The following is a 23,848-nucleotide window of genomic DNA, read 5'->3' as shown; positions in this document are numbered from 1 at the left end:
TCAAATATATTCATAATTTAAATATTTCGAACAATTTTCTATATAAATAAATAAATATATTAAAGAAATCTTGTTCCTAAATATATAACGTAATATAGTAAGTTATAAGGGCAAATGACTAAACCTTTATATATATGTATATATATTAAATTTATAGGGTATTTAGCCTTTTTATATATATATATATTAAATTTATAGGGTATTTAGCTTTTTGGCATTAGCTTAGTTGCGTATTTTTTGAAAGCTTGGTTCCATTGAAATATCGAAGCTTTTACTACTAATTGTGAAATTGGTAATTTAAAAGCTGCGATTCATTCATTTGATTAACAACTAGAATCTAGTTTTGTTCAGCAGGAGCCCGTAAAAATTCACATACTACCAGCGATGACGAGTTTGGGATTGAATTAGCAATAAAGAAAAGTTCTAATATTCCAAAAATTATTTAATTAATTAAATTATTTTAAAGGTATTATATTGAACTCATCAATGGATTTGCTTCGTTGATAAATTATGTGCGGAATCAGGTCAAATAACATAATCTCGAATCAGCCGTCATCCGTCGCTATAGCATAAACTAGTTATTTATAAATGTATGTCTGTATATTTTATGCAAATGCTGCTATACATCTTTTAGCGATAAGTTATTTCCAAATTGCTAATCAACAAAGATTATGATCGTAAATAAAGCACATATGTACTTACTTAGACATCGATGTTGACAGCTGGGCATCTCTGGGCAATTTTTAAGTCTGTAGCGTTTTGTAGAAACCGGCACCAGACTATCTACGATGCCCAGGGATTAAACCAGAAGTTTAGAGGGTACGATAAGGAGGGTCAAGTTAAACTCGATGCAGACTCAATCGACTGTATATACGTTATTCATATGATGAAATGTGTTTCAAACACAAGTGCAAGGCTGTGTAGCACCCCAAAATTTAAATATAAATAGAATACCCACGATGTTTGTACTGCCCCGATCTCATCGCAATAATCCCATGCCATGCGTTGATTTATTGCATCGCATTTTAGTGAATAGTTACTCTGGCGAATTCAATACTATTTTAAGAAAGAAAATAAAGAAAAGTTGATAATACCACTGACCAGTGATAATACGAATGATGTAGAAACGGACAAAAGTTATCGCAAGAATGTTGCCACTGTAACCGCAATTGCAATCGAAAATACAATATCGATACTTTGTGAAATTTAACAGATCAACATGCAAAAATTGCAATCAAAACAAAATGACAAAAAACACACGATTTTTCTCAATCACCGGCAATTAATAAATAAAGCTTACGCGGCTGGAGAACCTAACTATGAAATATATGAATTAAAGTCACAGTTGTTTCACTTTCAGCCAAAAATAGCCCAACAGTCACAGCAAGACCTAAAGAAGCGGAAACGCAAATTCACCGAAGATGAAAACAATGAATCCGAGGATTCAATTCTGGAGTACCTGGAACAGCTGCCTGATGCAAAAGTGGACAATTTGTCACCACTGCCCCGCTACTGGGAAGAAAAGTACGGACTGCCTCAAATGCATGGCAGCAATATGAGCGGTCAATTTCAAAAGTATCAAACAAAGGAAAAGACTTTTATAATACCGCATGCAACTCGCTTTTACAACAATAACGTGGATCAGCTAACCACATTATTGCCACAGCTGTTGCCCAGCTATGATATAATTGTGATTGACCCACCCTGGCGCAACAAATACATACGTCGTTTAAAGCGGATAAAGCACGAGCTAGGCTATGCCATGATGGACAATGAGCAATTGGCCCTGTTGCCATTGAACCAACTCACACATGAGCGCACCTTAGTGGCCATTTGGTGCACGAACTCCAACCTACACCAAACGATGCTGGAAACAGAGTTACTGCCACGTTGGCAACTACGTTTACTGCACAAATTACGCTGGTACAAGCTTAATACGGCACATCGACTCATTTGCAAGTTAAACCAAACGGATGCCACACAAAAACAGCCCTACGAGCACCTCTATTTGGCCTGCCACGCGCAGAGCGATGGGGCATATGCCGCAGACTTGCAACAAACTGAATTCCTGCTCAGCGTGCCCAGCATTGTACACTCGCACAAGCCACCGCTCCTGGACTGGTTGCGTCCCCACTTGCAGCTTGAGCAGGATCAAGTTGAGCCCAATTGTTTGGAACTGTTCGCCCGCTATTTGCAACCACAATTTACGTCCATTGGCATCGAGGTACTTAAGCTAATGGATGAGCGTTTGTACGACCAAGTAATAAAGGGAAGCTAATAATTCAATAATTTTGATTTTCTCTTTCTATATCAGTAAATATCAGACGATCTAAAAGACAGTTAAGCAAGCAAGATATTTGAGTTATTTTTGGTTTATTACCGTTTTATTTGTGTGCTGTTAATGAAAGCAAATGCAACAAGAATTTTGTATATGAGGGAACTGGCGAAATGTTAGACATTTGTGTGTGTGCGTGTGTTTATGTGTGTGCACACGCTTTGCTTGTGTTTGTGTGTTAAATTAAGTATTAAAATATTAAGAATTATTAATACAAATGTATTTGTTGTTCACTGCCTACTCCTGACCCTGAGCCATGGCTGCTGGATTGGTCGGTTCGTTGCCGCCACGCTTCTTCGATCCAGATACAATGTCATCTATGCGCAGCAGCAGAATAGCCGTCTCCACTGCCGTCTTGTAGGTCTGCAGTTTGACGGCAAGCGGCTCCCAAATGTTCTTCTCATTCATGTCGACAATCTCACCGGACTCGCCATCAATGCCCCAGGCACAGACTCCGTCTCCGGTGTGAGAGGCGTGCTTGGCACGCAGAGCGGTCAAGGCGCGAATAGTATTGGCACCGCAATTCTGGGCCAGTGTGCGTGGTATAATCTCCAAAGCACGCGCCACGGCAGTGTAGGGTCCTTTCACCTGCTTACGGGTTAGTAGCTGAGATGCTGCCATTTCGACAGCACCGCCACCGGCCACCAAACGTGGTTCAAGCACTAGATTGCGTGCCACATGAAGGGCATCCTGCAGATTGCGCTCCGTTTCGTTGAGAATGTCTTTGCTGGCACCGCGCAGCAGTATGGTGCAGGCCTTAGGATCCTTGCACTGAGTGACAAATGTGAAGTACTCGTCACCAATTTTCTTTATCTCGAATAGTCCGGCACCAGTGCCCACATCCTTCTCTGTCAGCTCCTCAGTACGGTTCACAATGGTAGCACCGCAGGCGCGAGCAATGCGCAAATTGTCCGTCTTGCGTAGACGTCGAATGGCAGTGATGCCCGCCTTAAGCAGATAATGCTGTGCCAGATCAGAGACACCCTTTTCAGTGAATACCAGATCCGGTTTTACGGCAATAATATCAGCACAGACGCGCTGCACAAACTCTTCTTCGATTTGCAGCATGCGAGTAAAGTCCTGCTCGCCAATGATTTCAACATTGGTTTGGCTCTCGCCCTTTTTGTATTCAAGTGAGCAATCCAGCAGTACGATGCGTGGATTCTCAATGTACCGGCGCATTTTGGGATGTGTTACGTCCTTGTTGAGCATAACACCTTTCAGCACACAGGAATCTTCAATAGCGCCACCAGGAATCTTCTCCACCTTTGCATAGCTATATACATTATGAAATTAAGTTAACTTTTAGATCAGATCCTTGTATTTAAACTACCTACCGCTTAATATCCACCTCCAATCGACCGTTCTCATTCAGCGTCACAGTCTCAACAGCATCCAAAGCAATCTTCACAGCCATGTCAGACCACTTGCCAATGAATTTGGTGCCAACGCAGGCCTTGACCACATCAGCCATTTTGGCTTTATCCTTGACATCCAACTGGACACTCAAATTGGTCTGCAAATGATTGACAATGTCCTCGAGGGCCTCACGATAGGCTCGAATGATCACTGTTGGGTGGATTTGCTGTTGCAGGAATGGCTCGGCGGCGGCTAGCATTTCACCAGCCAGGACAATCACAGAGGTGGTACCATCGCCAACCTCTTCATCTTGCGTACGAGCAATTTCAATCATGCTCTTTGCTGCTGGATGCTGCACAGTGATCTCACGCAAAATTGCATTGCCATCGTTGGTCATCACAATACCGCCCATGGGATCCATCAGCATTTTCAGCATGGCCTGGGGGCCCAAGCATGTGCGTATCACATCGGCAATAGCCTGAAATTATCATTAATTTTACAATGTTGCAAACAGATGGCCAAATTTGTTCGATAGACGCAAAGAGACATGTGAGTCACAAGCATTACACACATACTGTCACACACGCACACACACACATACCTTTCCGGCTTGAATATTCTCCAACTGCACTTTGCGGCCCGATTCTCTTTTTGTGTTTTGACCTAAACGACAATATTAAGATAGTACATAGTCAGAGTTCAATTAAATTTTAGAACTTACTCAACACGAGTATTGGTTGCTGTCCACCAAACATGTTTCTTGTTATTTTTGATCAATTTCTATGTGAAAATAATAGAACTCGTGCCTCGCGTTTCGCTATTGCCGCTGCTCAAAAGAGAATGAATGACGTTTGTTTTTGAGGTTAGAAATGCTGACAGGCGATTCCAGAAGATTCGATAACATATGTTTTAGTTGTTGTTATTTAATTATTTTGTGCTACAAGTATATGTAATAGTTCAGCGAACATCTACACAAAACTTGCATCACTTAAAATAAAAATTCTGCAAGATGTAAATAATTTAATTGTGCAGCGCCAATTAAAGTCAAAGACTCGATAACTATATCGATAGCTTATCGATATACTTACACACTTGGCAACACAGTTATCACAGCTGTTTAATTTTTGTTTATAAACGTGTGTAAAAAGTACGCCATGGATACTAAAAAGATATCCTTTGGTTTTAGCAAGGTGGCTAAAAAGCCAAATATATTGCCCAGCAAAGTTACAAAAGAGGAAAACAAGGTAGAGCTTATCAAATGCCTCGAAGGGAAGGAAATCAAATTGGTCACGTAAGTTAATAGAATTATTTAAACAATATAAATCTAATCTCATATTCTGTTTATAGAGAAAAACAAGAAGTTGCACCACTTGTCATACAAATGCCTACTATTCAGAAAACATCCACAGCACTGGCAAGTCTAATGAAACGACGAGCTGTTTTGATGGGCGAAGAGGACGCCGACCCCGAAGAATCCACTGCCGAACCGCAATCCATCGCTGAAGTAACTGCAAATAAAGAGGGTGCTAGCTTGGAGCAGCGCGCCGCACGCGAGTTACTTGCAGCCGCGAACGTCAACGGCAACGATATTATAGATAATGAAAAACTTAACTATTACCAAGAAATACTAATTAGCAAACGCAAGTGCTACTTTAAAATACTTGTAGAGAAGAAACGCCAACGAAGTAAGCTTATGCGATACTTTTGAAAATGACTTGAATAAAATAGTCAACATTTCATTGTTTTTTCTTTAGAAACCCATTTTCGAATTTATTAAGAACACAATGAGTTGTCCAGGTTTTGGTGAAGTAAGAATACCCTCTTCCCGTGCGTTCTGGGATGATTGCGAAGAAGACGAGTTCGAAAGCATTGAGCCGGCAACAAAGTGAGTTTGCAGTTTTGGCTTGTTTATAACCTACTCTCTACTAATTTAATGTGCGTCTTCAACAGGGCGCAGCTTAAATTTATGGATGGCACGGATGAAGCTCCGTTTGCCAGTGAACTGTTCGTACTTATCGAAGGACCATTCATAACAGAATTTTGTCGCGGAGCGTTACTCGAAGATGCCAAGCTCATTTGCGAGATACCAGCAAAAACTTCCACTTTGCAGCGCCAATTAAAGTCAAAGACTCGATAACTATATCGATAGCTTATCGATATACTTACACACTTGGCAACACAGTTATCACAGCTGTTTAATTTTTGTTTATAAACGTGTGTAAAAAGTACGCCATGGATACTAAAAAGATATCCTTTGGTTTTAGCAAGGTGGCTAAAAAGCCAAATATATTGCCCAGCAAAGTTACAAAAGAGGAAAACAAGGTAGAGCTTATCAAATGCCTCGAAGGGAAGGAAATCAAATTGGTCACGTAAGTTAATAGAATTATTTAAACAATATAAATCTAATCTCATATTCTGTTTATAGAGAAAAACAAGAAGTTGCACCACTTGTCATACAAATGCCTACTATTCAGAAAACATCCACAGCACTGGCAAGTCTAATGAAACGACGAGCTGTTTTGATGGGCGAAGAGGACGCCGACCCCGAAGAATCCACTGCCGAACCGCAATCCATCGCTGAAGTAACTGCAAATAAAGAGGGTGCTAGCTTGGAGCAGCGCGCCGCACGCGAGTTACTTGCAGCCGCGAACGTCAACGGCAACGATATTATAGATAATGAAAAACTTGTATTACCGGCGCTGAAAGCTGATGAGCTGCCTCTGGATGGTGCCAAAGAAGCAACTTTAGATGACTATGACTCAATACCAATACAACAGTTTGGTTTAGCGATGCTGCGAGGCATGGGTTGGGTGGATCCGCCGCCTAAGAAAAAAGGCGCCGCTCCGGTAGACGAGGCTCCTTTTTTGAGACCCAAAGGCATGGGGCTAGGCGCGGACAAAGCTTTGAAACCGAAGGCGTTACTGGTGCAGCCCGAGAAAAACGAAATATTGGAAATCAAAAAGCAAGCCTACGTGCGCATCTTGGGTGGAAAGCAAAAAGATCAATATGGACAGATTGAGGGCTTTGACGATCATGCAGGTCGTGTGATTGTTAAAATGGCGATTGGAGGTAACAAGGAGGCATTTAATGAGTTTCTCTGCCAGCCCGTCTCTCGCAAGGAATACTCGCAGTACGGCAAGTGCATAAGTAAGTGGCAATCACATAGATCTTAAGCACAGATTAAGTGAAATCAAACTTATTAATAGCTTCCGTTCCTTACAGATACAGCAAAATACGAGGAGTTTAAGAAGCAGGAAAACGAGCACGGCCAAATAATTATCAAGCAAGAAAAATCAACTGAGAGAACCAGTGTAAAGACAGAGAGTCGAGATAGAATGCATGAGTACGAACGTAAATCGTATAGAACAAAAGACGAAGAGAGAAAGCCTCATAAAACAGAACATCGCAGTGTCAACCAAGATGAGCGTCGAGTTGAGAGCAGAGATTACAAAGACGAACAAAGTACATCCCATAAAAGAGAGGAACGAAAACCTTATAGAGCAGAAGACCGAGGAAAAGATGAGAGCAGCAAAAGTAGTCGATACCATGAACGTGATCCGGATTCTCTAAAGAGTAGTAGCACATCTAAATCCAGCAGTCGTAGGCGACAGCAAAGCAGCTCGGACGAAGCCGACGATACTGACGAATCAACAGAAAGTGATTGTGATTCCGCCTATGAACGCAGGTCCAAAAAGAAGTCAAAAACTGGAAGCAGCAGCAGTAAATCCAAGAAAAGAAAGTCAAAGAAATCAAAAAGTAAATCACACCGTCATCGGCGTTCTTCAACCACGAGCGAGGATTCCAATAGTAGTGCGGACGAGAGAGCACGACGACGTCATCAAAAAAAGAAAACAAAGAAAAGTAAACACGATCGTTCCCGCACGCGTTCTCGGTCCCGTTCTCGTAATGGGCGTGCCAAGTAGTACAAAGGCAGAAAACAAAATTACTCCATTGTTGATTCATTTGAAAACTTTATTTTATTTAAACATTTATGTATCATCAGAAGACGCATAGTTTTCATATATATGCACGATTATCATTAAATTTCAATTAACTCATAATCACAAAAATGTCTTTCTTGGAGAATCTTTGGGGCCCATACAAACTTAGAGTTAGAAATGTCGTGCTGTATAGGTTTCCAAAATGCCTTACGTTTATGATTTTAGCTAGTTATGTGAATGATAATACTTTCAATATGCCCGTAGCATACTTATATTTTACGATATACTATATTTATTGATTAGGATGTATGTATGTATGAGATGGCAAAGTAAATGACTTAGTGTTATATGTTCGAATATGTGTTTTCTTTGTTTTTTGTTTCCGTCGAATACGCTGGATTGTGTGTGTGTGTGCAGGTGAGTGTTTGTGTGCTGATGAGATTTATTTAATAGTCCATGTAATAATTTAATAAACATAAGTTAGCCATTTACTGCAGCTTCTTTTTGCCATACTGAATTTTATCATTGATTATCTTAGAGGCCTTTTGGGTAAGGGACTTGAACACATCCTTCTCATTCAACCCCGGCCACATGGCTACCAGAACAGTAGCACAATACATTAGCAAAAGATTGTTGATAATGGCACCAATCCAAGCCAGAACCAGTAGGCCCAAGCTTATAATGATCACAACCTGTGCGATAGAATTACAATTAAATTTTTTGTCAGCTGTATGCGCGAAGTGTTTACCATTGTTGGCTTGCGCTCCTTGAACAGATAATCATACCAATCAATGATACTTGATTTAATGTTATATAGCTGTCCACACACTTCCTCAAATTTAGCCTCCTGTTCGCCATCCCAATTTTCACCATTAGAGACCAATCGCGACAGCATCGGAATGACAAAGTCCATGAAGAATGCCAATAAGGCCAGCAATGAGAATAGAGTTATGAAGGACAAATCCATGTACCATAGCAACAAATATATGATACTGATGGCGCCAAAGACGACGCCGGCATAGTATTGTTTTTCCCAGGTAAGAACACCATATCCACTTACAATGGCATTGCGAAATGGTTCCAAGTCATGCTTTAGCTTGATTAGGGCACGTTTCTGTAAATTAATACAAAATTTTGCTTTTCATGATGGCGGCAATTTTTTTTTTTTTTTTCGTGTATGTGTTACAAAGTGCAAAGGAGTCACAGTTGGAATAACGGATCCTTGCTCACCTGGTCAACTTGAGATGTTGTCATCTTTGTTTGTCGAGTTTAATAACACGCTTACACGCCTTAGTTTTGTTGTATATTTATTTATTCGTTAGAGTGGAGCTACAGTTAGTTTGGGAGAAAAATCAATTTGTTTGTGCAAGCTTCCCAGTAAGGATGTAAAAAGCATCGATAGCGATGTTTGCTAACGAAACTTATCGGTTTGACAGACAGGTATGGCAGTACACTATATCGATAAGCTTGTGATAAATTGAATGACTACTGTATTTTACCAGTATGTTATTAAAGCTACAAAAATGTGTTAGAAAGTAGGCGCAATTCACTAATAAAAGTCGAGTCATAAAATAAACACTTTCTGAACTCACGGTAACTATTACCAAGAAATACTAATTAGCAAACGCAAGTGCTACTTTAAAATACTTGTAGAGAAGAAACGCCAACGAAGTAAGCTTATGCGATACTTTTGAAAATGACTTGAATAAAATAGTCAACATTTCATTGTTTTTTCTTTAGAAACCCATTTTCGAATTTATTAAGAACACAATGAGTTGTCCAGGTTTTGGTGAAGTAAGAATACCCTCTTCCCGTGCGTTCTGGGATGATTGCGAAGAAGACGAGTTCGAAAGCATTGAGCCGGCAACAAAGTGAGTTTGCAGTTTTGGCTTGTTTATAACCTACTCTCTACTAATTTAATGTGCGTCTTCAACAGGGCGCAGCTTAAATTTATGGATGGCACGGATGAAGCTCCGTTTGCCAGTGAACTGTTCGTACTTATCGAAGGACCATTCATAACAGAATTTTGTCGCGGAGCGTTACTCGAAGATGCCAAGCTCATTTGCGAGATACCAGCAAAAACTTCCACTTTGCATTGGAATGCTTCAAAGGGACATCTGATTGCCACACTAGAAGAGGATCTTACCAGCAGTGGCGAAATTACAGAGTTGCTCATACCCTATGCAGAGCTGGCAAAACAAGTGCTGACCATCACCATAAAGCCCAAGGTGGACTACAAAAGCGAGGAGATCGACAGATACAGCGAGTATGTGGCCATTGTGCACAGTGTGGGTGGCAAGGGATATGACAAAACAATAACCGAGCTGGAAGCCCCAAACTTTATAGCTGGCGTGGCAGCAGGCAGTAAGTGTTTTTTAATTTTGTGGAAGCAGTTGAGTAATGCATATTAAATTTGTTCCATTTACAGTTGCTAGCTGGCGTACTCAGATGGAGTTGCCTGTCAGCTCCTATGTCGTTTACACAGACAAACTGCCCCTAGATGTAATTGCTGCTCAGCCAGTCCTGCATCTGCTGAAGAAGATGGGTGTGCCGTGCATTGAACGCTATTTGCCGCCGGCCAAGGATAGCTCCTACTTGTACATGTAAAGGTAGTGCACATAAGTTTTGGGTGGTTGTTTTTATTCAAATAAACAGTAGCGGTTGCAAATGAAAACAACCATCGCTCAATTAATCTGCTAGCGTGAGTGTACAAGAGTAGATTATTTTAATACTTCAAACATACTTAAATTAAGATCTTTGCTTCGCCGCTCCATATGCGCTTTCGCAATGGCAATGAACTGTGGCCGCGAGAGCAGAGAATAGGCAGGCATCAGTAGCGAGGAAGCCAGCATATGCAGCTCCTTGTGACCACTGCTAAACAGATCGAGTCCCAGCTCCAATGCCGTACCAAAATCACATTCATCCATCGCAATGTTTGCCGCATTAGCCAGTGGTTGCAATTTCTCGAGCACCACCTGTTTGGCATTGTCGGTTCCATCGCTTAGATCTTTGGGTTCGAGCAAAGCAAAAATTTTCTTCAGCTCCGCATCGCTGACCAATAGCGGGCGATAGCCCTGCTGTGTCTTGCGCTCGTAGGGCACCACAATGCCAGCCCGATGCAATGTTTTGGTCACAACGTGCTTATCCCGTTCAGTCTTCAAACTTTCGAGCTGTGACAATTCCAGCGAATTATCGCTTATATACTGTTTCACCGCTTTCTTGGTGGCTGCTACTTGGCCCGTGGTGAATGGCGTGGCTACATAATCGTGCTGCAAATAGTGCAGGAACGCATCAAACATGTTGCCGGCCACAAATTCGAACTCACAGTTGCGCGTCGCATCGTTGCGGGCCAGCATCAGTCGCTCTTTGTCCTGCGGTACATCGCGCCAGTAGCCGTAGTGTATGCCTGTACCCTGGCGCACAAACACGGTTTGGAACTCCGGCGGATCATAATAGAAACGCCAATGTCGCAAATAATCACCAGGTTCGCCCATCTTGGCATTGTGAAATTTACCAGCTAAAAACTCGAAAGGACCCACCAGCTGCAGCTGGAATAGCGTTTCAATATGTCGAAGCGCTGCGTCTTTCGTGGTGTCCTTCTTTAGTGTGTTGATGAATTTCCAGAATTCATAGAAATCTTCTGGCATCTCCACCAGAAATTTGTGTCTAATAAACTCATTGCTCCCACATAGATTATCATACTCATGCTGCACCGACAAACGTATTCGCTTTTCCAATGTTTCCATATAATTTTTTCCAGCAATATTATTCATTGCCTCCTTGTGCAATTCTGCCGTCTCCGACTCATATTTGCCCACATTTTCCACCTCAGGTATCTCCATTTTGCTACTTGTATTTGGGCTCCTTTTATCGTCCTCCTCAGTGGTTGCTCTGCGTTTTGGCGCCAATTTTTCCGATTCTGTTTGCTTGGGAGGATGATTGTATTTTTCTAGATGTGCCTCATTCCGCTGATAGCATTTGTCCCAGTATTTACAATTTTCCTTCGGCATTTCGTATTTTGTTGAAACAGATATATTTATTGGGCAAATGCAGTGATAAAAAAACAATGCAGAAGCTTATTCTTCTTCTTATCTGCTAAATACCGAGAACATAAACAGGGCTGTTGCAGTTGCTTGCAGATTGATCGATAAGTCGATAGAATCGGTAAATAAGTTTAATCATTGCTATGGCGGCAAAGCGATAGTAAATATTGGTAGAGTACGCATTTCAATGGTGAGTTTGGTTTTAATTATTGTAGTTCATTCAATGAATACAAATGTTTGCAATATATTGGATTTGTAGTTGGTTAGTTAGTATTACAATAAATGTATGCATGTGGGTTGATGTTGTAAGAACAGAATAAACCTAAAATGCTTCTAATCTTCGACAGCACACATGACTGAGTAGACGCACTCCTCCTTGTTGATCAAATGGCATGTTTTGTTGACCAAGGACATCAGCTGATTCACATCGGTTGCCCAATTGTTTAATATATCCGAAGCACTCTTCTTTGTGGTAAAATAGATAATGCCAGCCGGTCTATCAATCTTCACGCGTATTGTGTCACTGTTTGCTAATTTCGAAAGATACTCCTCACAGCGATTAGTGGGTAAATTCAGCAGCTCACTCATGCGTGTCAAGTGCAATCGTGAGTAATACATCGCTATGATACGTATATTCTAAAAGAAAGAGATAGTTAGAAAACTGTATTTAAGACATCGTGAAAAAACGTACGTGTTCTATCAATCGATCTTTTAGCTCAGTGATGCATTTCTTGCCATGTTTGCTATTATCCTTGAACATTTCGTTCTCAGCCAAAATCATGCCAAAGTCTGCATTAAATGTGTCGAAGTTTATAAGCTCCTTTGACATGAAGAGACGCAGTATTTCCCTTTAAAATGACAAAACAAGTTAGTAGTGTATATTAATTAATCCGGGTAGGGCATTCTTACTTATAAGCTGGGACATCCTCCAATTTCTTGTTCTTTGATAAGTGCGCCATCATATCGCTCTGTTCATTATCAAAGGGAGCCAGCACGCAGTAAATCACAGCGCAGACCAACTTGTCTGTGAGCTCCTTTTTCTGTGCATCTGTCAGTTCTATTTCTGGTTCTACAGCCACATCAGCTTCTGATTTTTTATCATCCTCCTCCTTTGTCTTTTTATCGTCACCCTTTTTCTTCTCATCACTCGTGGATGACTCCACAGTTGCTGGCTTCTTTTTACGTGGTGGCTCAGCAATGGCTTGATAGTGACGCGAGGTATTCAGAAATGATGTATCGCGATTCAGTTGTATCATCAGATTATAGAATTTCAGCTTGAGGTCATGTTGTGCTGGATCATCAAAAAATTTGATACTGATTTTTTTTGCGATGATCTGGGTGGACACATAGTCCTCTTTTAGCAGACACAGACGCATTTGCTCCAATATCAGCTCAACCTTCTCACGTTTGTCCATCGAGCCGTAAGTTTCTACTTGCAGCTCTTCCATGACCGCAGCTGCACCTGCCACATCTCCGTCAGCTTCCTTAATGTCCGCTAAAATTTTAGTTAAACGTGCACGTTCAATTTCTACATAGATTTTGCCTTCGGTTACGGAACGCAATGTATCGATCAGCTTCAGCTTGGTCTCCTTATCGGGCGTCTTATCCACATATGTGCAGCATTCCTGGATCATCTTGACCACCGCCTGTTTCAGTTGCGAGCGGCGACGCACGAGCAATGAGACGTACTCATTTAATGCATTCCAGTTGCCAGCCTGGAGGCATATCTGGCAGATGGCCACCAACACACGTGAACATGATACCATGTCAGCACCCAGACGTGTTTGTTTCTCCAGCTGGAGCATCATTTCGATCGCTTCATGAAAGGCGTCGGGATTCTTTTTGGCCAACTCCATGGCCATGGGGATTTTCTCATTGCAGGCAGGTTCATAGTCCACCTCCATTTTGGTAATGCGACCGCCATCGAACAAATAGGTATCCATAATGAGCTTCAAATCAAAATTTAAATAGAATTATTGTTGAAGTTGTTGTTGTAAATTGCAGGTATGACAAGGCAAATTTTTTTTGTGCCGATACTTACATTTTGTTACGTAGTACTAAAGCAAGGCGTATTTAAGGTTATTAAACGGAATAAACTTAACTATTTGCCGCCCTATTTGCGGTTGCTGTTATTAAAATCCTTTTTTTCTGGGGCAGAAGCAAATAAATGCGGTGAATTTCGATTAAGACTCTGCAGAAATTTGCTTACAAATGATGTTAAGTTGGCTGCGCGTAATATCAGTGTTGAGCAGTGTCTGACAAACAATGCATTTTCAAACTGAAGCAAATTTCAGAACTAGACTGATTTAAAAATTTGTTCAAATAAAAGATAGTTTACTATTTTAGGATAGAAAATGCCAGCTGGTAAAAGGAGATGGCTATCACAACAATATAGCAGATACAATAAAAAATCTAAAACGCGCAAACCTACGGTAAGTTTTGCATCCCTGGTGTTGCATTTTAGCTTCACTGCACAACACTTCCAGCCTTTGTTAAGCCGCGAAAGAAATTCGCTAATAAGTAAATTGATCAATTGTTTTATAAAAAGTGCATATAAATTCCTATTTCTGTCAAGAGACTACGTTACGCTATTCGAAAACTAACTCCTTGCACAGTGTCGCAAGCGTTTGCTATTTCGACGCTACAATTACAATCACATTTTGCGCGCCAATTTGTGGAACAGCCGAAAGACAATTACCAAAATGGCACAAATTCAGGAATATCAGGATCTGGTGCTCGATGCCCTTGAGGCAGTGGAGTTCAAGCTAAGTAAGTCTAGGATTGTATAATTTAGTCGTGTCGCATTCAAGTTCTCAATTACCCGCTTGCAGTACGCGACAAGGCGGACATTAACAACGATGCCTTAATATTTCACCCCGCCATGGCGCATCAGATATTTGGTGAGTCGGAGACCATATTCGGTTATCAGGGGCTGCACGTGCGAGTTCTGTATACGGCTGGCCCGTTGCATATCTACCTCGGCGTTGAGTACGAGAAACGAGTCAATGAAATATCTGGTGGAGAAATCAAAGCTGACGACGTGGTCGCCACAATTGCTCAAAGTCTACCAGACGGCTGCTATTTCATTAATTTGGATGAGTTTCTCAAGACGCTTGACAAGGCCGACAAGTTTCAGCCCTTTGGTGAGAAACTCAGCGAATACAGTCGGCGCGCCGAGGATGGCAGCGAACGTCTCTTCGAAATCTATCAATGTGACTACAAGTCGTCGTCATTTCTAAAGTTCTTTACGCGTCTGCAAACGTTCATATTATGGTTTGTTGACGCTGCCTCCTATATAGACACCGATGATACCCAGTGGTGTTACTTTATCTGGTAATTTGAATTTCGTATACGATATGAATTTCCTTTTCAAGTCCAGTTAATTTGTTTTTAGCTATGAGAAATATAAGAATAAGGATGGCGAATACCAGTATGCAACTGCTGGCTACACCACTGTCTATGAGTACTATGCATATCCGCAGAATAAGCGTCCGCGAATTAGCCAAATGCTAATTTTGCCGCCATTCCAGAAATTGGGTTTGGCCACCCAGCTAGTGGAAACAATATACAAGTTCTATCAAAGTCAGAAAAATGTGGTGGACATAACCGTAGAGGATCCATCCGAGGACTTTCAGAGATTACGCAACTTTGTGGACGCCCGCCTGTGTCTGGAGCTGAAATGCTTTTCCCGTGATATAATCAAGAAGGGTTTCACCAAGGAAATGGTACGCGAGGCACGGGAGACCTTAAAACTGAATCCACGCCAGGTTCGCAAGGTATATGAATTGTTGCGCCTATACTACACCAATGTGCATGATGAAAAGGAATATAAAGCCTATCGTCTGGAAGTTAAGAAACGCCTCAATGCCGTTTACTACAAACAGCTGAAGGATCTTCAAAAGATGGAACGCTATAAAATGGATACGGAGATGTTGCGGGCACGTTTGCCCAATGCCAAACAGCGCATGGAACAGCTGCAGGAGGAGTATGCGCTCATCGAGCAGGATTACAAGAATACAATTGATAAGCTACGGGCCTAGATCTACATAAATAAATATAATGCCGTTGGGTGTTTGATTAATTTATTATGTTTTCCGTTCTAAATATGTTGATTACAAAATACAATTTGTTGCTATAAGCTTATAGTAGGATTCTGTCGAATAAATATGCATTAAAAAAAGTACACACGTTTATATGTGTATATGTTTGTTTGTGTATGTGTGTGCGTCCATGAAGAGCATAATTTGAGGAGTGTGGGCTCTTGAGCAATTAACTATATAGAAAACACATTTCTTCTGTATATGGTTATATATCAGCGATACATATAGTTTATACAATAATTAAATAAAATATTGCGTATTGGAAGTACATACGTATGGGAGTGCGGAGAAGGGTACTTTATAAATTTGGTGCTGCGACAGCACAAAGATCGTACAACTAGCAGGAGCCGTACTCCTCCATCCACTTCTCGAAACGTGCCACATCGTCAGCTGAAACAGTTTTCTTGGTGCGCTGCTGTGCATCCTGAAAGTCTTTGAGTGTGATCGGCTGATCCACGTCCTCGCGGCGTATTTGCTTGATCTGCTGCGGCGTGCGGCCAGAGATGAGACGACGCATTGCCATCATGGAGGCATCGCGGCACACATTGCTAATGTCCGAGCCGGAATAACCCTGCAGCTCGTCTCCAATCAATGTCGTATTGATATCTGGCGATAGTGATACATCCTTAAGGTAGAGCTTCAGCAGCGCCGAGCGTGTTTCCTCTGCGAACAAAAGGCAACAAAAATGTCAGTTTAGATGTAGATGCCCCATATAGAGAGATCTCACCATTGGGCAGCGGTATGTAGATGCGCTTCTCGAAACGTCGGCGAAAGGCCTCGTCAATGTCCCAGGGATGATTTGTTGCCGCCAGCACCATAATGATCTTATCATCCTGTAGGCTAGCATTCAGGCCATCCATTTGGATGAGCAGCTCTGCCTTAAAGCGTCGGCTAGCCTCGTGCTCAGAGTCGCTGCCGCGCGATGCGCAGAGGGCATCGATCTCATCAATGAAAATGGTGCTCGGCGCATAGAAGCGGGCCATCTCGAAGAGCAGACGCACCAGTTTCTCGCTCTCGCCCCGGTACTTGGATGTTAGTGTGGAGGAGGACACGTTGAAGAAGGTTGTGCCGCATTCGGTGGCCACGGCTTTGGCCAGCATCGTTTTGCCCGTGCCTGGTGGACCGACCATTAGGACGCCGCGCCAAGGTCGGCGTATTCCCTTGAAGAACTCTGGCATTATAATGGGCAGCACAACGGCTTCCTGCAATCAAAGAATGCATATGGATACCATATACTCTATATACTCAATCAATTTCACCTGCAATATTGTCTTGGCCTCGTTGAGACCCGCGACCTCAGTCCATTTGATGCACGGATGTCGCTGGAGTATGTCCTTCTCCAGCGTATCGACCAGGTGGCCCTCATAGCCCAGCGGCGAGAAGTGCTTGATCTTGATCTTCGGTGAGCATCTGGGTGTATTGTGTGTGGTTGATTGGGCATGCGAATTGTCCTCTATCGATGTGGTCGCATCCTGATCATCTGAATTTGAGTTGTCGTCCAACGAGTTCTTCTTAACCGGCCGTTGCTTCAAAGTCATCTGCGTGTTGGTGCTCAGCTTGCGGGCGCGCAATCGCTCTACGGATCGACTCTTGCGCACGGCTGCTGTCAGAGCGGAGGCTCTGCCGGGTCGACTCAGCCGTAGACCAATGCCCGTGGTGCTGCCCGTGTTGTTTGCCCCGAGACCCACATTGCCAGCGCTGCCATGATGACTCTGGCTCAGGCTGTTGCTGTTCAGATTGCTGTTGATGGAGGGCAGCGTTGGCTGCAGCTCCGGATCGCGGCGCCGCAACGAGGATACCCAGCGAGTGTCCTGCTGCTGTTGCGAGGGAAACGGCATTGCTGTGTGGCTGGGGCGCGGCTGCGGGGCAACCTCTGCATCATAGACTGTGTTTAGTTGTGGGGTGAGCAGACAATGGAAAACTACTGGCACAAACCTTGTGTGGGCAAACGCTGTTGCTTGCCGCGCGTCGGCGGCGCGCCCCCGATGCCCAAGCCATTGGGAGCATTGGCGCCCAGATTGTTGATGGGTCGATGAGGATTGACGCTGATGTGCTGCGTATGCTGCACATTCTCTGTCGCGGGCTTCTTCAAGCTGCTGCTACAGTTGCTATTGCGTGGGGGTCGGCTTGTGGTGGTGATTTTGGTGAAGGCATACGGGGACAGCGAGTCCAGGATCAAGGAGTCCATCATACGCGCCATATGGGATAAGCTTGCTGGTGGCGTGGCAGAGCTGTGAAATAGAAGAGGGGGCATATAATATCAGCATGCCTGATAAACGCTGCAGCACGCCATTGGCCCTGCACATTCAACATGGCTAAGGTCATTTGTTTGGCTTATCAGCTGGCGACATCCAAGTCCCTTTGCGTGCGCCGCATCAAGTCCAGTCAAACTTTGTCTAGTCTAGTCTAGTCTAGCAACATTTGAGTCGTTTGCTTTGCCCACCCCATACACACACACACACACACACATGCACATGAGTTATTTCTAGGAAGTCTAGTTCGTGTGGCTAAAGCGTGCGCCTGCCATACACAAGCAGCGAATATATTCCAGCATATACATACATACAGACATATGCAAAACAGTTCGAGAGTTCATTAAACCTGGGCGATGGAATGCCACCCAGGTTATTGACGTGCCGGCGACAATTGTTATTGTTGACATTCACATGCGTCATCGTTCTTAACTCCAATTTAACAACTCAGTTACAAGTACATGTTGCCACATTTTGTTCTATTTCTACCTTTATCAGGGAAAATTCTCGCACGCTGAAAAGTATGCTATATATTTTCTACATCCTTCTGCCAAACTAATTAAGTTGGCTGCAGTCGGCCATATTTCTCAGAACCGGATGTGTTCTCATTGCGCGCCCATAAACAATTGGGTTAATGTTTCTGATACGGCCGCCAGCAGGCACCCACGTTCCAGAGCCAGAGATTTGTATGTGATTAGCTGCCTAACTGGGCCAACTTTTTCGCTTGTAGAGTCATTAAAGTGGATGATCCGCCTATTTGACCTATTTCTATGTGTATATATCAATAGAGCTTCGATACTCAGTACTCAGCTATATAAATATCACGTTTGATTGATGGCTTAAGTGGCACAAGGCTAGAAATAATTGACAAAAACTGTAATCTAGATTAGTTGATAGCTCAGCTCAGTTCTCATCCTCTCTAGTCGAGTTGCCTTCATTGTTTTTATGAGCCAGTTACGGCTCATGCATGTCACTGCAAAAGGTGTTTATGTTAATTTCAGTTCCACAGAAAGGCAACCTAAGGAACCGTCAATTTATGCAAAAATAACAGCCAATGGCAATTATGACTGGCAAAAACGTCAAGTCGGGTCAGCGAGGCGTCTGATAGTAGGTGAAGGACTGGGAAACTTACGTCTTTGTGCGAATCAATTTATTATATCGTTTCTATAGAAAATGGGTTGGAGTTCTGTTTTTTAACAAAGTAACAAGAAGTGTTCAGACTATAACCGCAAGCTGAACATTTTTTTTTTCTCTATTAAAGTCGTGGAAAAGACATAAAAACTGTTTGAAAAAAGAGTTTGGAACACCGGCAAATGGATAGAACTGTTGCTAAATATCCATTTAATTTTGAAGTTAAGGCCTGAAATGTTAACAAATTTCTAAGCTTTTACAATAATGAAGAGAGAAGAAAAGACAGCCAGACGTAAATGGCAGAGCCACTCAACAAAGTCATGGCTAAGGAATGAATCAGAGGAAAACCAACCGAGTCTCAAGATCGGACTATGGACTATGGACGATATATATATTTACCACTGATGCAGATCCCAGAGCGAATGATATGGTGTGTGCCGGTAGCCAGACATAAAGGGCATGGCCACTTCATACTCCACTTGAACGTTGGGCGGAGATTGTGGGCGAACTACCAGCGCTGTGCGCTCCAATGCAGGATTGGAGCTGGCCAGCGTACGCTGACGCATAAAAGGCTGTGACTGTAGTCCATTGTTAATGTGATTGTTATTGTTGTTGTTGCTGCTATTGTTGTTGTTGTTGAGCGATTGATTCATGTGGCCGCCAGTTGCTGGAGCTTCAGCAACCGATTGGCCCATGCCAAACCAATTTTGCGCGTTCGTATTGAACATGGCTGTCGGCGTCAGCAACAGCAAATGCTTCTTTATCAAGAACACTAGCAATTTGGAAGGTTGACTATAAATTTTCGAATTATGCTCAAGTCTGACGGAAAACTCGAAATAATGCGATGTGCTGCGACGCTCGACGTGTGTCGGCCCCAAGGGTTGTAGCCCAACTGACCACGAAACTGGACAACGGACGACGCTTTCGTCCACAACAAAAGAAGCTAGCTCAGTATTTGTTTGGCGGGTAGTTTCTGGTTACCTGTGTATGTGTGTGTGTGTGTGGTTGAATGTGTGAATATGAAATGAGGTTAAAGGAAGTATTGCTTTGAGTTTTTGTTGCTCAGTTATTGCCTCCACCGGGCCATCCAATGGTCAACGCACGCTAACCCAAGCAACTCAAACTCAAGCTAAAGAAACCATCGATTTCTGCGACCAGCTCAATCACACACACACACAAACACGCTTATACACATACATGTTGAAAGGGATTAGAATGTATTACAATAATTTTTATAATAATTAGTCGTTTGTTTATGCCGGCTTTAATTGCGCGCTTGCATGCAGCCTTAGTAGCGGGTCCTAACGCCAACATATCATAAAATATCAAGTCGTTATGTACATATTTAAAATGTATATATAGCGCATTTGCTTGGAGTGTCTTGTCAACAATTCAACTCAAGCTCAGCAGCAGATCAGGCAACCAAAGGTCGCCTTTACATAGTACACATTTCTAGTTATAGACAAATCAGCTGCCAGAGATAAAAATCAATACGCAGCGAGAGGAAAAAGTGCAGTCAAGGCACGTTGAAGTGGCCCGGCACGCCTCTGGCAGGCGGATGGGGGACAATTTGAGGTCTGCTTACTCACCCTGCACCCATCATAGGCAAATATGTGGAAGTGGAGTCCACGGTGCGTATGGTGGTATTGCCACGCAGAACAATCTTTTCGCGTGTGGTGCGTCTGTAGGTCTCCTCGCCGCGCATCTTTGAACTTTAATTTCGCGTATTACCAGAAATAAATATTTCAATTTTCGATATTTTTACTTATTGAAATTTTTTTGTTGTTGTTTTTTTTTTTTTTTTTAATTTCACTTGTTTACTTTTGGCCAAAAACTGTTGAAAAATGTTGGCGTCTGTTGTTCCTACAGGCGATGTCGAAATGTGCTGAGAGCGAACGGAAATGCTTGATGCTGCGGAAGCTGTGTGCCAGCAGCCATTGCTCTCATTGGTAGCGGCTCTCTCTTTTTTCTCCTTTTTTTTGTTGGCTTTCTCTCTTCTCTCAGCTGTGCGAGTTGCGCAACTTGGAAATTGCAGCAAAGCGACGCGACGTCACGACGCGCTGCACAAACGGCCACTAACTGGACGCAATGTTGGCTGGTCAGCAGCATTGCATGTTTGGGCCAAACTCAGCTGGTGAAAATGGTGAACATATTGGGGAGGTTTGCATGTTCGCCCCCTGCTGTTATGCATCTACAACACCATAGAATTTCTCATGTAGCAACATGGCCTCTGTTGGTGCAACAGCAGCAGCTCTATATGTTAAATTTCTGTTGCATACTTTGAGTGACTAATATAAACATACATGAGTATATCTAATTTATAGATGGGGTATTGATATCAATTAGCTATTCTCATAGAATATAAATTAGTCTTATCCAGCTGACATTATTCCTACAGATCTGTATACCAAAAAATAATTTCACTGCCTCCATTTAGTAAATACACATTTGTTGTTTAACCCACTCAGAAGAACAAATATTTATGCATCTTTATTGATTGATTTTTAAAAACTACTTGTAAATTCTGACAGTAAATGACCATTCGAAAAACAGTATTTAAATTCGTGAAATTTTTTATATACATTTCACATTATTTGTTTTACAAATTTGTTATTTTGGTTTTTGAAAACTTTGACTTTATTTAAGCAGTCAAATCGAATTTAAATAATCGTAAAATCGTTAATTCGTAAAATATATAAATATATATATATATTTTTGGGCAGTTTACCAAAACAAACGACACACATACATTAAAAAACAAATGAATTATACGCATGTGCTTCTTACAATAATCAAAAACATAAACGCAATAAAAACATTTCGATAGTTTTGTTTAAAACCTAATAGTTTCAAATGTACTCATTTATCGTATATATCAATATAAACGTAAGTACTTAATAATTATATATTAACCGTTTCTAACAAACACGAGGCACGTCGAAATGTAAGTAGACCACAAAAAAGAATATTAAGTTTATATCTTGTTGTTGTTTTGTTTCCTTATTGTATTGGGAAATTTGGTGGCTTCAGTTGCATTGTTGTCGACTCGACTTTATAAGGTTGCATGTGTATTGTATGTATATATAGGTAATTCCTCATAGATTTCTCATTTGTAATGTATGTAACGCTTGAACGTTTTAACTTTAACAATAACTTTAACGTTGGTAATTATTTGTATATTTAATTTTTGTTTTTTTTTTTTTCGACAGAAACTATTATGTCTTGACTGTACTAAAAACGTGCGTTAATCTAACAGCTGCTTTAATATTATTTACGTTTTGCTTTTGTGCACTAGAGAGATAGTTTTTATTCCTTTTGTTTCAAATTATTTACAACTAGCCCTACAGCTTCTTGCTTTGTCGTTTTACTAATTTGGCGAGTATATAGTTTAAATATTTCCATGACCCAAGTGATTTACTGAAATTTACGTGTGGCTGTGCGTGCCTTCCAGGCCTTGACTAGATTGTACGCGAAGTACAGTGTGAATCCGTGTATCTGAAAGCCTACAAAACAAAAACCATACCAGAACACTCCATACGGAAAACCCTAAAAGAGAAGATTATTTAATTTCCGTTTATGGTAGGTTTTTTTTAAAGAGAGTTCACTTACGCGCCATAGAAAAATGTCTGTCTCATCGAGTTCCACGGACTTGTCCATGGTCAAAAACTCCCATACGTCACTCGAGTAATAGACGAAACAATATAAAAGCGGCAGCACAGCCATTACGAAAATTGCAATAATATACTTTTGCATATCGCGCACCTTGTTGCCGCGGGACGCTGAGAGGCCGAGAAATGAGGTGAGCAGCGAGGCAGCCCAAACGTACTCCCACCATAGCGGCGGGGGCACCTCCAACTCTTCGATTTCTAGCACAAATATGTCCAAGCGATCCAATATATCCGACGTCAGCTTGGCCAGCATGACAAAGAATAGCAGGGCATGAAAGAAAATGCAGTACTTTAGGCGCGATTTGTTCAACAAGCTGCAAATAGAGAAAAAAATTTGTTTAATTTGTATAAGTATTTGTCTCGTTAGTTGTTTTCTTCGATTGTTTGGTAGGCTGCAGCCGTTGGCTATCCAAAATGTGTACACAAACAATGTTGTTGTTGCTGTTGTAAACAGGCACACATGCTGACTGTCTCGCTGGCACTTTGCCCACCCACTCTGCGGGTGCTGCCTGGCTGGCTGGCTGGCGGACTGTTTGTCTGGCTGGTGCAGCTCGTCTGCAGCAGGAGTTGCAAGTTGATTGCTGTCAATTGCGGTGTCATGACCTTTTGGGTTTTTGGCAATGCTGGGGCTCAACTACTTGCAAGTAATTAGATAATTTTGCCAAGATTTTAGAAAGTGTTATTAACCTAATTTGATATGTGTTGGCCACTTTTTGCCTAAACTCGAAGTCATTGCCGTCGGTGCCCGCGACCATTGGACCGCCGCGAGTTGCCATTTCGGTGCGTCAATTTGATGCCGTTTCTTTGGAAAATTGTAACTACTTAAACAATATTTAACTGTCTTCAAGCACTTCTCACAACATTTACTCGGACGATAGGTTGTGGCGGTGGGTCGATTGCGGTGATGTTGATGACACAAGACAAGTGTTGGCTAATTCGAAAAAGGCATTTCACTGTGCCAAATTCGACCACATGAACGAACAGCTTGTAGTAAATTGTGGCGGTCGGCCAATAGCCGG

At 42.1% G+C, this 23,848-nt stretch overlaps 10 protein-coding genes across 15 annotated transcripts; 4 read left to right on the top strand and 6 right to left on the bottom strand.

The window, feature by feature from the left end:
• Positions 1-51: 51 nt before the first annotated feature.
• Positions 52-4,985, top strand: Mettl4 (Methyltransferase like 4). Its single transcript, XM_089464315.1, has one exon. It carries the CDS (start codon positions 1,220-1,222, stop codon positions 2,276-2,278), a length of 1,059 nt encoding a protein of 352 aa, XP_089320441.1. The 5' UTR covers positions 52-1,219; the 3' UTR covers positions 2,279-4,985.
• CCT3 (chaperonin containing TCP1 subunit 3) lies at positions 2,357-4,662 on the bottom strand. The gene is made up of 4 exons (XM_089464218.1): positions 4,416-4,662; positions 4,296-4,357; positions 3,673-4,172; positions 2,357-3,611 (listed from the first exon to the last, which is right to left on the bottom strand). The coding sequence occupies exons 1-4, from the start codon at positions 4,447-4,449 to the stop codon at positions 2,573-2,575; spliced, it is 1,635 nt and encodes a 544-aa protein (XP_089320344.1). The 5' UTR covers positions 4,450-4,662; the 3' UTR covers positions 2,357-2,572.
• Positions 4,787-8,973, top strand: LOC149270359 (G-patch domain and KOW motifs-containing protein). Of its 2 annotated transcripts, none has more exons than XM_089464228.1 (6): positions 4,787-4,985; positions 5,042-5,379; positions 5,449-5,579; positions 5,645-6,063; positions 6,120-6,841; positions 6,901-7,086. In XM_089464228.1, exons 4-6 carry the CDS (start codon positions 5,927-5,929, stop codon positions 6,939-6,941), a joined length of 900 nt encoding a protein of 299 aa, XP_089320354.1. In that variant the 5' UTR covers positions 4,787-4,985; positions 5,042-5,379; positions 5,449-5,579; positions 5,645-5,926; the 3' UTR covers positions 6,942-7,086. The 2 variants fall into 2 exon arrangements, with proteins under 2 accessions (XP_089320354.1, XP_089320349.1); XM_089464223.1 differs by having other exon boundaries at positions 4,788-4,985; positions 6,917-8,973.
• Arl6IP1 (ADP-ribosylation factor-like 6 interacting protein 1) lies at positions 7,646-9,034 on the bottom strand. The gene is made up of 3 exons (XM_089464371.1): positions 8,866-9,034; positions 8,384-8,749; positions 7,646-8,327 (listed from the first exon to the last, which is right to left on the bottom strand). Exons 1-3 carry the CDS (start codon positions 8,887-8,889, stop codon positions 8,124-8,126), a joined length of 594 nt encoding a protein of 197 aa, XP_089320497.1. The 5' UTR covers positions 8,890-9,034; the 3' UTR covers positions 7,646-8,123.
• A 92-nt stretch (positions 9,035-9,126) lies between these two features.
• PSMG1 (Proteasome assembly chaperone 1) lies at positions 9,127-10,323 on the top strand. Its single transcript, XM_089464324.1, has 4 exons — positions 9,127-9,306; positions 9,376-9,506; positions 9,572-9,999; positions 10,064-10,323. Exons 2-4 carry the CDS (start codon positions 9,406-9,408, stop codon positions 10,240-10,242), a joined length of 708 nt encoding a protein of 235 aa, XP_089320450.1. The 5' UTR covers positions 9,127-9,306; positions 9,376-9,405; the 3' UTR covers positions 10,243-10,323.
• Hpf1 (Histone PARylation factor 1) lies at positions 10,255-11,793 on the bottom strand. The gene has a single exon (XM_089464278.1). The coding sequence runs from the start codon at positions 11,643-11,645 to the stop codon at positions 10,356-10,358; it is 1,290 nt and encodes a 429-aa protein (XP_089320404.1). The 5' UTR covers positions 11,646-11,793; the 3' UTR covers positions 10,255-10,355.
• Positions 11,794-11,860: 67 nt separating this feature from the next.
• On the bottom strand, positions 11,861-13,944 carry Rpn5 (regulatory particle non-ATPase 5). The gene is made up of 4 exons (XM_089464266.1): positions 13,720-13,944; positions 12,588-13,627; positions 12,370-12,526; positions 11,861-12,314 (listed from the first exon to the last, which is right to left on the bottom strand). Exons 2-4 carry the CDS (start codon positions 13,619-13,621, stop codon positions 12,012-12,014), a joined length of 1,494 nt encoding a protein of 497 aa, XP_089320392.1. The 5' UTR covers positions 13,622-13,627; positions 13,720-13,944; the 3' UTR covers positions 11,861-12,011.
• Positions 13,945-14,127: 183 nt separating this feature from the next.
• Positions 14,128-15,861, top strand: Hat1 (histone acetyltransferase 1). Its single transcript, XM_018018343.2, has 3 exons — positions 14,128-14,447; positions 14,510-15,011; positions 15,073-15,861. The coding sequence occupies exons 1-3, from the start codon at positions 14,381-14,383 to the stop codon at positions 15,716-15,718; spliced, it is 1,215 nt and encodes a 404-aa protein (XP_017873832.1). The 5' UTR covers positions 14,128-14,380; the 3' UTR covers positions 15,719-15,861.
• Positions 15,862-15,967: 106 nt separating this feature from the next.
• Positions 15,968-21,248, bottom strand: kat-60L1 (katanin p60 ATPase-containing subunit A-like 1). 5 transcript variants are annotated; one of them, XM_089464203.1, is made up of 5 exons: positions 20,751-21,248; positions 17,714-18,009; positions 17,038-17,663; positions 16,506-16,980; positions 15,968-16,441 (listed from the first exon to the last, which is right to left on the bottom strand). In XM_089464203.1, exons 1-5 carry the CDS (start codon positions 20,864-20,866, stop codon positions 16,116-16,118), a joined length of 1,839 nt encoding a protein of 612 aa, XP_089320329.1. In that variant the 5' UTR covers positions 20,867-21,248; the 3' UTR covers positions 15,968-16,115. The 5 variants fall into 5 exon arrangements, with proteins under 5 accessions (XP_089320329.1, XP_017873827.2, XP_017873823.2 ...); XM_018018338.2 differs by having other exon boundaries at positions 17,038-17,651; XM_018018334.2 differs by lacking the exon at positions 20,751-21,248 and adding an exon at positions 19,561-20,272.
• A 1,097-nt stretch (positions 21,249-22,345) lies between these two features.
• On the bottom strand, positions 22,346-23,755 carry jagn (jagunal). Its single transcript, XM_018018352.2, has 3 exons — positions 23,517-23,755; positions 22,771-23,143; positions 22,346-22,707 (listed from the first exon to the last, which is right to left on the bottom strand). The coding sequence occupies exons 1-3, from the start codon at positions 23,603-23,605 to the stop codon at positions 22,576-22,578; spliced, it is 594 nt and encodes a 197-aa protein (XP_017873841.1). The 5' UTR covers positions 23,606-23,755; the 3' UTR covers positions 22,346-22,575.
• Positions 23,756-23,848: the final 93 nt, after the last annotated feature.

This window comes from Drosophila arizonae, chromosome 2 (genome assembly GCF_054131065.1).
Source record: "Drosophila arizonae isolate 15081-1271.41 chromosome 2, UAZ_ARI_1.0, whole genome shotgun sequence".
In the NCBI taxonomy this organism is placed as follows: Eukaryota; Metazoa; Arthropoda; class Insecta; order Diptera; family Drosophilidae; genus Drosophila; species Drosophila arizonae.
Note: the sequence above shows the minus strand (reverse complement) of the source record. Positions and strands in the feature narration are given on the sequence as shown.